General features: G+C 38.4%; 1 protein-coding gene across 1 annotated transcript in view; it reads left to right on the top strand.

The window, feature by feature from the left end:
• LOC124165554 (EP300-interacting inhibitor of differentiation 3-like) overlaps positions 1-12,127 on the top strand; it is a 50,331-nt gene that overhangs the window by 35,443 nt on the left and 2,761 nt on the right. The window contains exon 6 of the mRNA XM_046543007.1: positions 3,929-4,044. Within this exon, the coding sequence (XP_046398963.1) occupies positions 3,929-4,044 (116 nt within the window). The remainder of the gene's footprint in view (positions 1-3,928; positions 4,045-12,127) is intronic.

Genomic DNA, 12,127 nt, shown 5'->3' with positions numbered 1-12,127 from the left:
AGTAGTATGACGAACGATGGGTAAACTTCGATGACAATCAAGAAGTAATTGTTGAATTTTCATTTTACAAATCAGGGGCGATATAAGGAATAGAATTTTTGATTATATACGTACACTTTTTGAGACTAAGTCCAAAAATTGTCAAACCAAGATGATGGAATTCTGACCACGCTTGAAACTCAAATACAGCCTCCAGATATTTACAACCTCATTGGGTTTTTAGATTTATTTCCAAGTTCATAGATCTACCAACAAAATTTAATGGAGTTCGATTGGCTACATGTCAAGGAAATGATCTCTTAAATCTTTCAAAAATCATAGTTTTTGGTGATTTTCAGACTTTCTAAATGTTCATCTCAGTAATCAAGTAGATGAAAAGAAACTGTGGCATACAGTGTACATATGCAGTGGAGGACCCAGTAGCCATGTATAATAATTAGTAGAGGTCCTTGAATTTTGCGAAATAACGCGAAATCAGTAAATTAAAACGAAATTTCACGTTTTTTTGCGATTTGAGGTGGATTAGGGAAAAAATCAAATCTAATGAGTCATAATCTATTAAAGCCTAAGCCTTCATTGTTTAACGCTGCTGACGTTCATTTACTCTATCTCATTACGATTCTAAGGTCAATTGGCTTGTAAAGTCTCGCCCATAACGCATCAGCGTAATATCGCGCACTGTAGTGATTCTCCGCCGAAATTTGCTGTTAAATTTATCACAGCCTCTCTCTTTGATTCCCATGTATCAATCCTGAAATATTTAGAACGGGGCGCTTTCTTACCTGAAGAATTAGATATAATGAATTAAAAATGTGAGGAAAGAAATTTAACGCGGCCGCGGAAGAGCGGAAATACAAGCTCACCCGCCCGGTACGCGTCAATGCCGAGCAGTAATTCCGGTGACTCACCGTGACGCATTAGACAGCATTATTGGATAACTTGTTGCAGAAAAACCTTAAGTGTGGGTCTAATGTAACAATTTCGTTGACTTAAATACGGCCGCTGGCCGGGATCGGGCCGCTGTTCACGGCACGGCCCACAGCGTGGCAGAGAGTCGTCTCGTCTGAAAGCGGGCTGAATTTCATGGTGTGGTGACGTGAACGGCGGCCGGCGAAAAGTCGTTTCGTCAGAAAGCGGCCTCAGTGTAGCACTGCCAGAATTTCACACCGTAACCGGCGCACTGCCAGGCCGGATTGAAATGGCTCTCGAAGTATACACATATAATGTATTGGGGATTTGCCGTTTGCCGATCGTATTCGCCAAGACTACATACTTTTCTTTTTTTTTCCATTTCCATTTCTTTCGTGCAGTTTTATCAGAAATTTTGTACAGTCCTAATTGTGTTAAATGTTATGTAAAATGGTTAATAAAAGCATAAGTATTCATGAAACGTGTACCATAAAATAATAAAATGCCTATAAACCTGGGAAAAATGTAGCATTATAATAACACCGCCAAGATTTTCTATAACACCAAAATCACATGGTTTTAAAACGAATTTTAGCAAAAAATAAAACCATTTTCACAGACCTCTAATAATTAGGGATGGTCGGATCGGATATCTCAGATCCAAATATCCGCGGGTATTGCCCTTCATCGCATACATCGGACTCAAAGTCGCAGAAGAAATCGGATCTCGATCCGAAATTTTAAATAATAGTTTCAGTGAATGCAACATAAGGGTGGTAAGAGTTCCGATTCTCTCTTCGAATGTGCTGTTGCATGCGATTCTTGTCCTTCTCATGAACTGTATTGTTTGAAAGCTCTCGCAGAGGTTACGTAGCAGAATTTCAGCCATGGAAAATAAAAAAGGCAAAATACGACTGGCACGTAGTGTGACTCTTCCCAAGAGATTGAACAATTATCGGGGGAATCTCAGCATCGTAGGATAATAACCGCATCAAAAGTAACCACATCGCAGATTTCAGAAAACCACCCTAGGCCGTCCATCAGCCCGTTCTTCTGATGTTTTTTTGTTTCCAAAATCCCACAGACCATAAATCATTGTCTTCTAAGGAAAATATCAAATTACACGAGAACAATTGAAGCATGTTTCATCCCTACCCCGTCTCACCAACTGACCTTTTTTGGCATACCTGCTTCAATGCTACGTTTCTAGACGACAAATGCTAGGTGAGTGAATTTCTGGGCCCGAAGATGTCTCGATAGCTTCGACAATTAGATGACGTGCACGAGATTTAAATAAGAATTAGACCAAATGTGACACATTCCTTACGATATTTCTGTTTATTTTTCAGCTCTAATTGATTGCCACTAAGTTTCCTATTTAAAGTTAGACTATACTAATGTGCAGCATTGTCCGAACAGTACAATTTTCAAAGAAACAAGTACAGAATTAACCCCTCAAACAAGTAGAGACGGATTGGAAACGCCAACTGCACATATCGCGTAGCTCGCCCAGCTTCGCTTTGAAGGCAACGACGCCACTGAAGCTAAATCTGACTTGTTCGTCCTTCATTCCCTCATTTGTAGCCTCGTTGCTTGAAATACAGAGGGAGCGTGCTCCTTCCCCTCACCTCTCCTTTACGCGCTTCTGCGGCCCACCCCTTGCTCATTCTGAGCGGTCGATCACCTCGTCGCACGTGACGTTAATGCTCTTTTAAATACTGTTAATTGTGTTGCTGACTGCACAGTTGCAATTCAATTTAATGATATACTGATGAAAATGTCTTTCATCGTGTAGAAACATTTCTATTGAAATAAGAAGAACCAATGTATGCCATGCGCGTGCACTGTGGCGTGAAATTATCGCGGGGAAGTGCTTAATCCACCTCACCATACTGAAGCATTTTCTGGTGAAACACAAGTTGGTATGCAATGAGAAGGTGACAAAATTCGGGGGAAATGTGCGTGAGGAAAATTTGAATTCAGTTGATGGCAGTGGGGTAGCCAAGAATTTTGTTAGGGGAGAGGGTCCAAAACCAGGGGGAAAATTTTTAAACAACAGGGTACAAAAAAGAGGGTTTCTAATTAATTTCAACAGCCTTACTAATCGAAAAAAACTTCATTTTTCAAAGAAATCTCTTGTAAACTCATGATTTTTCAATACTTTGTTTCCTTTTATGAAGGAAAGTAATAGGGTGGTTTCCTATTATTTTTTAATTGCCTATATTGAAAGATTATTACTCCTGGAGTACGCATTTCACGCTCTTAGGTTTTCGAATGACGATATCTATTTTTCACAATTAAATGAAAAGTGAAATTTTTTAGGTTGCAAAAATGCTATGGCTAAGTAGGAATGATGGGAAAAGTCCATGTGAGGTATTTCTGGTTCCCGCTGCCACCCTGTGAGGTGACCTTTTCTTGCTCATCCAATAATATTAACCAATTTGAACTAATATAACTTAAACCATTTCCTTCATTTGGTTTTATCAGAAATTTTGTACGATCAAAATTGTATAAAATGTTCTGCAAAATGCCTAAAAAAAGTATAAGCAATTATGAAATGTGTACCAAAAAATAATAAAACACCTTGAAATTTGCTAAAATTGTAATGTTATAATAACATCGCCAAAGTTTTCTATAACACCGAAATCACATAGTTTTGAAACGAATTTTGGCAAAAAATAAAACCACTTTCACGGACCTCTATAAATTAGTCTTACATGAATTCCTACATTATCTCATGTTTTATTTGACCTACACGACGCTGAAATCAAGATTATTTGTTTTAGGAAAATGAACTTGAATGTATTTATTTTTTAATGGTCTAATTGGCATTCCCCAAAACCACAAAAAATTTATATTCCTCATCATTGTTTGTTTTGGTTCTTTATTTTGAAGTTGAACTGATCGAATGTTTTATGTACCTACTCACACCTCAAAATGGTATCTTTCTGAGCACATTTTTACTTGTATCAATCTGAGAATTTGATTATAAAAAGTTAAAAGTTTCTTTTTGTTTTAGAAAATGATGAACTGCTAATGGTCCCAATGAAATCAAAGGGAGATAACATGGGTGAACTGCAGAAGGAGGAGCTGAAGCGGCAGTTTTTGATCCAAATGAGCAGGAATGACTGGAAGGTAACTAAAAGAATCCGTACTTTAATTCTCAATTATTTGTCTGAAAAGTTGCTATGTAAAGAGTCGTACCAACTTCAATGAATTGAAATTACTGAAAAAAATCAGCTGCTGATGCTCTATATTTATGGGAAAACTATTCAGTTTTGTATTCATAAAGACAATTGGATAAGTATACCAAATGAATGAAATTATGACACTCCAATGCGGAACGCAAAGCAAAAGGAGATGCATTATGTATTTTACGGCTTGACTTTCCTTGCTTGCATGCATCTTCCTCGTTGCCTCATTGAGCAGAACTCTTGCTTGATCGGAGACTGCTCAAAGGGTGGCATTTTCTCTGCAATCCGTGCATAATTGAAAAAGCACTTTTTGAAGCATGTAAGTGGACCAATTGCAGCTCTAAAAGCTACAGCTACATGCGTTGGTGGCCCATATAATTACTCAGAGGGAAAATCATAATAGTAATTATTTGATTCATGGTTAAATAAAAACACAGTACTATTCCACAACCATATATTTGCAGTCTACTAGTTTCAAGGTTACAACGTCATTATCAAGACTAACTGAGAAAAGCATACAACATCCAGCCTTATTTATCCAACAATAGTGTGAGGGAAGGAGGAGGGGGGGGGGGGAACTAAATGAGGAGGAGCATTGAGCATTGTTGGTTGGGCATTGTTGGTTGGATAGGAGGTTCAAAACAAAAGGTATAAAAGTTTGGGGAGGTGGGGTGGGGGCAGGCAGATAAAAGTCAGGTGGTAACGAGGTTAATGAGAAGGGGAGGAGGAAGGATTGTCAAGGAAGAAGTCAGATTTTAAAACAGTAGATAAAAAGTTAGAACATTTGAATACAGTCATATCATTAAAAATTTCGATGTTGCGTGCAAGAGTGCATTTGGTGATTTCTAAAATTTCTAAAATATCCAGTTTTACACTTTTGTCATGTACATGTAAAATTTTAATATTAAAATCACTGTTGTGGCCGGATTCGGACAGGTGTTTAGAAAAGTGGGAAATGGAGTCTTTCAAACGAGCACTTCTTTTGTGTTCATCGACACGAGTTTTAAACTTGCGGCCCGTTTGACCAACGTACACACCGTTGCACTCGTCGCATGTCAGGGCATAGACACCACTTTTGTCTTCAGGATTCACTTTGTCCTTGGAGTTAAAAATCACTTTACCAAGGGAGGTCAGGGAGTAAAAACACACTCTGTATTTGTCTTTGGGTATGAGGTTGTGAACACTGTAAGACAGGGGGCCAAGGAAAGGTAATTTGCACCACCGTTTGGGTTCCGTTTTGGGGACCGGCAGCAAACTGGTTAGGGTGGGCGATACTCTTATTCGGGTTTTTTTGGCCAATAATTTACGGATGAGGTCATAATGATAGCCGTTATTAGAACATATCGATTTAATAACATCAAGTTCCTGGTTGAAACTTGAAGCAGTCATTGGTATACAAAGGAGTCTGTTTAACATAGAGTTAATGCCTGCAATCTTGTGGGAGTAAGGATGGTTAGAGTCTGCGGGGATAAGTACATCCGTAAAAGTACTTTTCCGGTAGATTGAGAAGTCATGTTTGCCTTCTTTGAGGGAAATCATAAGATCTAGGAAGTGGATTGAGTCACCTCCAAGTTCAGTTGTAAAATTGATGGATCGGTGGAGGGAATTGAGTAGCCCAAGGAAGGAGGCCAGTTGTCTCTTGCTACCGGTCCATAAGCAAATAATGTCATCAACATATCTAAAGTAGTAGCACAAGTTTTTTAAGAGGGGGTGATGAGAGCTGAACAGTTTACTTTCCAGGTTATCCATAAAGATATCAGCCAGGATAGGTGAGAGAGGAGAGCCCATAGAGAGACCGTGGTTTTGTCTATAAAACTGTTGATTGAATTGAAAATAATTTTGGTCCATGCACACTGATAATAGTTTTTTGAAGTCACTCACTAAGTCGTCATTGACGGATGATTTTCTGAGCCAATCTAGAGTTATATCTATGGCTTCTTTAGCAGGTACGGAGGTAAAAAGGTTGGAAACATCAAATGATACAAGTTTTCCATTTGTTGGGGGGGTTATTGTTGAAAGACGTTTTGCTAGCTCAGAGGAATTTTCAATGCTGTGCGTAGGCTTGAACCCCAAGAGGGACCGTATGAGTGTATTTAGCTTTGAAGAAAGGAGATGGGAGGGAGCAGAAAAATGGGAAACCACAGGGCGTATGGGCACGTTAGACTTGTGGGTTTTGGGTAAGCCGTACATTTTCGGTGGCAATGGATTCATTTTAATAAGATGTCTCCTTTCTCGAGGTGAGAGTAAGGAAGTGCATCTGTTCACTATGGATTTAAGTTGATCTTGAAAAACGGGGGTGGGATCTTTGTTTAGCAGTTCGAACTCATTGGTCGATATAAAGTCATAGCACTTCGTTATGTAATCACTTTTGTTGAGGATAACGATACTAGAACCTTTGTCAGCTTTGGTGAAGATGAGATCGTGGTTTGTGGCGGCCGACTTAATAGATTTTAACAAGTGGGAGGAAGAGGCAGGCAAAGAATTTGGGATTCTAGTGAGGAAAATTAATTCTAGTAATTATTTGATTTGCTGAGAGAAGCAGTTATAAAAAGGCATATACATATTACTTTCCAATCGTATGGCTTCCAGTGGGTTGGTTGGTGTGTCACTCTCGCCAACATGATGTCATTTCCGTAGCCATGTTGTATGCAAGCCACGGCTTAGACTGCTGCAAGGGCTATGCCGTGGCTGCTCAGTTTAGCCGTGGCATCGCTGTTCCGAAGTGTCAGCAGTTTAGTGTTGATTTTGTGAGAACTGTGGCAGTGAGGCAGGAAAATAAGTTTTCAATCAAAGTAAAGGCCGCTGCGCACGGTGAATGATCATGCTGAATGATCATGTGATCACTCACAGGATCACGCGAGCAAAATATAACATGTCCTAATTGCACTGAATGATCATGCACGTGGCAGTTCTTGTCCTGCCTGAGTAGGTTCTCCCATGTCTAGGGCACGGTTGTTCATGTACGTTTACTTGTTAAATTAGTTGTATTCCTCTGATGTAAAATGGCCTATATGAGCTGTATTCAGTGGTTTGAGAATAAAATTAATTTAATAAAATCAAAATTTTATGCATTCAGCTATTGGCCTATTTATGTTTTTAACCATAAAAAATGTGTTTAGGTCCAAGTCTATAGCGTAAACTTGCCCTGTTCTTGAGGCTATTGTACACAACGCTAGACCAATGCTTGACTGATGCTCAAAATCTTGTGAGGATAGCCCCAAGAGAGCACCATTAACACTTTTAGCCCAAAGGTAAAAACTTTGCTGTGGTCCAAAATTTTTTTTTCATCATTTATAATAATAATAATAATAATAATTTTTATTGGTCAATAGTATTCAGAAATACATGGACCTCGTCATATAAAAGTAGTACAAAAATATACAAGAGAAATGACATACAATCAAATATATAGGTTACATCAAAATACAATGTCATCAGTACTATAATTAAAAAATTCATCAATAGAATATAAAGGATGAGTGACAAGCCATGCATGGGTCACCCTCTTGAATGTAGATAAACTGGTCATTCTAGCTGTAATGGGTAGATGGTTAAATAACCTAATGCTTTGATTAGGAAGGGAAGATTTTGTTTTCGTTAATCGACACTGGTTTATGGATAAGAAGTACTTATTTCTTGTACTATAAGTGTGCGTTTCACATCTTTTAGGGAAGATATCAAGATTTTCTTTCACAAATATCAGAGCTTTATACACATACATACTATAAACAGTTAAAATTTTCAATTTCATAAAAAGAGGACGACAGTGATCCTTAGACAGGGATTTGGTGAGTATTCTAATGGCCTTTTTTTGTAGCAGAAATACAGATTTTATGTCAGGGGCATTCCCCCATATTTCCAGACCATAGTCTAAATGGCTGTTAAAAAATGAAAAATATATACAACGCATGAAATCAGAAGGGATTGTCAAGCTTAGCTTTCTTAGGATAAAGAGAGCTTTGGATAGCTTTTTGTTTACTTCAGTGATGTGATAGCTCCAGCTAAGTTTAGTATCGAGGTAAAACCCAAGTAACTTAGTAGGCTTCAGGTTACCTGAGGTAGGCTTCAGGCTACAGATAGGCTTTTGCATTTTTTCCTTGTTTAGTAGAAAGCCATTTACTCTAAACCAGTCATCAGCTATTGCTAGATGATTTTCTGCCCTTTCTACAGCAGAGGCAGTACTTTTACAAACATCCATTAGGGTTGTATCATCTGCGTAGAGAATGCAATTAGAGGGATTACTATGCGGTAAGTCATTGATCATTACTATGAACAAGATGGGACCCAGGACAGACCCCTGAGGAACACTAAATTGAGTAGGGAGGAAAGAGGACTGCACTCCCTACATTTCAACACACTGTTGGTGCTGCGAAAGATATGACTAAAAGAATGTTAACTCCACTCCTGAGACCCCATAGTATTTCAATTCAAAGGTGTTACCCATTTCCATTTAAAATGTCTTCTGTGTATTGTATATTTATTTAGGAGAGATATGGCTTTAGCTTTGTCAAAAGAAGTAGTTGAAGTTATGTTTTCAACTGTCTCAATAAAGAATTTGTTGAGGTCACCTGGAGATATTGAAAGATCTGAAGAAGATTTTGTTATGCCAGCCTCTTTTTTTAATTACAGCCCATGCTGCCTTAAGTTTGTTACCAGAGTTAGAGATGTATTCAAGGTTAGCTACCCTTTTGGCTTCTGTTACCTGCTGATTATATTCATTTTGTATTTGGGTTAAAAGTTCTTTGTTTAATTTGCTACTATTAGATATGTATGTCTTTTGGACAGAAACAAGTTTTAGACTTAGAAGTGTTACATTTTATCAAAAGTCATTACGCACAAAAGTTTAGTTACTGAAGATTTTTTTGCCGTTATCTAAAGATGACACTCAGATCTGGCATAGGGAAAAGGCTGTGGTGTTCACAGTATTTCACGTAAATCGCCCGTGGCAACTTTTTTAAGAATTTTTTGCAAACTATTTCTTATTTTTTATCTGTAGAGTTGATTTACAAGGTTACCGGTCATACATTTAGGTCTTTTTTAGTTTTTAGTGTGGCATTTTTTTATGTTCCATGCTTCTACTATGCTTTTTATTATAATATTTTATGCATATGATGATTCATTTTACCAATCTCTGGTGAGATAAAGCAGCATTAATTTCTCGCTACTTCCTATCCAAGAATATGCATTGAGTCTTAGTAGTGTTTATAAATAAATTATATATATTTTCATTCTATCGAGAGGGAACTCGCCATACTCGCGTCAAGTTAGCAGTGACTCAGATGAGTGGTTTCTGACTTGTGGTGCCGCTGATCATGCTATTTATGCACAAATGTTCATTTGGGAACGGAAAAATATAGTTAGTTATGAACACATGTCCCATTTGTACCAACTCCATACCTTCCAAAGAGAGGACCTAATCTACAAGTCCCCTGACACGCATTTGAGAACTTGGCTGTGTATGTAAGCCATCGAAAACAGCTCTCTTTCTTGTGGAAAATGGATGCTGAACTATTCTCAAAAGACTGCGACCCAAGAACAATATCACGGACTCCTTTGGGGCTATGAGGGAGCCAGCCTATTGTTTGCAAAGGAAGCGCAAGGCCATCAAATCCCTACACCCAGTCTTTCCAGCATGGGGCATTTCCTCTGCCATTCAGGATTGCATGGCTGACTAAGTGCACCCTGGTACACAAAAATATTGAAATACATTTAAATAATATTGTCGTGTACCAAATGACTGTGAAAGGGGTTTAGCGTAGCGTAACTCAAATGATTGGGAACATCATACCTCAGAGAAAGTCACCATAAAGAAGTACGCACCCATTCTTAAGTAAAACCCATTTAATTGACATCAGCAAGATACGTGGTATAGGTTTGGCGTACTCTTCGAAGTACATGGTGCTCCGAAAGAGTCTAGCGAGACAGCTCGATGAGAGAAGGGGTCTCGACGAGAAGTCTCGGACAGAGCACCGTCAAGGCAACGTCTTCAACATAATTGGGCATTGGTTTAACACAATTGGGCGATGGGTGTGTCAGCGAGTCAGGGAAAAAGAGGACAATAACCCGCAAATCTTGAGAATCACGCTTTTATAACCTTCATGCCCATGAATGTTTCTAGAATGTTTGCGGTGGAAGGGGAAAAATAGGTAGCGTTCTCATGTCCTTTTGAATGTCAACGTCTTTTTTAATATAAAGCATTAGCCAAGATAAGCGAGGCGTGCAGACATCAGAGGCCGCCCCTTCTTGTTAAAGCAGAACTATGTGGTCATCTCGTTCGGACACCGCTCACCACAACCGAGAAAGACAATGAAAAGACGCAAGCGTTGAGACGAAGAAACGGATCCGCTATGGATTTCGCTTCTTTCTAAAAGGGTCTTCCTCCCCCAATTCAAAATTTGAAGTTTCCAAAGCAGCATACAATTTACTTTTAGCTTTCTCAAGGGAGTCTGCAACATTATCAATGAATGTTGATTCAGTGTCTTGCAGCATAGGTTTTGAAGAATTTTAAATGCACATTTTTGCCAATGTATTAATACACCTTCAGCAGCGGCATAAATAAATATGAGTACATCATTTTGATACATAATAGGCATAGCAGGTTATGATTTTTTGCAGTACTAAAGTAATAATTTTGTTCAAAATTAATTATAAAGAAGAGACTAGAATTTTGACTTAACTTTTTTGCAATGAATCAGATCAGTGTAATGATGGTAACTAAGCTGATATAGTTCCTAATTACCTATCAATTTTATTGAACTTAGCAATAAAAAAATTGCTTGGATTATCGATATCTTCTCTTTTATCACAGGTATTTTCGTTTTTTGACCAAAGTATCATTTCTTAAAATTATCTTTTTGTTATATTACTTTCAGTATCTAAAAATCTGGTAATTTCGAAGGCTAAGCAAAAGCCATACTTAAAAGACACAATCCAGACTTCTAGTAGATGCTTAAAATACTGGTTTTCGCGACTTTAAATTGCTTCTATAAACATTTTCCAGCATAGTTGCCTTTGTTTTTTAGTGTACGCATGTACAATTGTACACACGGATGTACAATTGAAGTCATCAATGACTTCAATCATACATCCACCAAACAGCATAGCAGTTACATTATTTTCTAGATTCAGACATTTTTGGCTAATTGCAATGGACATATTCAATTAGAGTCCTCTCTCTAATAAGGCATTCTAGACATCAAGTAGATAATTAAAATCATGCGATGAAACTCTGGGTTTTTAGCCAGGCTCACCGCTGCTGAGTTGTCACTTGAATGACTGGAACTTTTTTAAGTCTTATAATTCCTCTGAACAGTCTGCTGAGCCAATTTGGCTCTTTGACTGATTCATTTGCTGCGATGATCTCTGCTTCAGTAGTCAAAGTTGCTACGACAGCTTATCCTTGGCTCATCCATGAAATTGCCCCTCCTGCATGCCTAGCAATGACTCACCCGTTGAAGTGCATCCTTCAAGATCTGCATCACTGTAGACATGCAGAAAACCCTCATCTACTTTGCTTCGATAAACTATCCCCGGATCCAATGTCCCTGCTATGGATCTGAAAACTCTCTTGACTCTTACCTCATCTGCTTGAGTTGGATTTTCGAGTGTCCTTGAAAGGAATCCAAGGAACTGTAAGCCAAGTCTGGTGTGGAAAGTTCTGCACCTTTCAGCATTGAGGTTATGCTGGTCCACATTCTGAAAAATTGAAACTTTCTGAAATTTTCTTTGCCTATGCTATCTGACCCTGAAAAGAGAGACCTGCTTACAGCGGGAAACTTAAATATGGAAGTAAAGAAACAATTTATAAGAACCTACATCTGGAGTATGCTCCTATACGGAAGTGACGCATGGACAATGACCGCAGCGGAGAAAGCAAGGATAGAGGCCTTTGAAATGTGGTGCTTCAGAAGAATGATGAAAATCAAATGGATCGACCGAGTTAGTAACGAGGAAGTCCTAAGAAGGGTAGGAGAGAAGAGAAGCCTCATGAAAACCTTAATAAGAAGACGGAACAACCTTATAGG

Source organism: Ischnura elegans, chromosome 9, assembly GCF_921293095.1.
Source record: "Ischnura elegans chromosome 9, ioIscEleg1.1, whole genome shotgun sequence".
NCBI classification, from domain to species: Eukaryota; Metazoa; Arthropoda; class Insecta; order Odonata; family Coenagrionidae; genus Ischnura; species Ischnura elegans.
The sequence above is the reverse complement of the archived record's forward strand: the minus strand, read 5'-3'. Positions and strand labels throughout refer to the sequence as shown.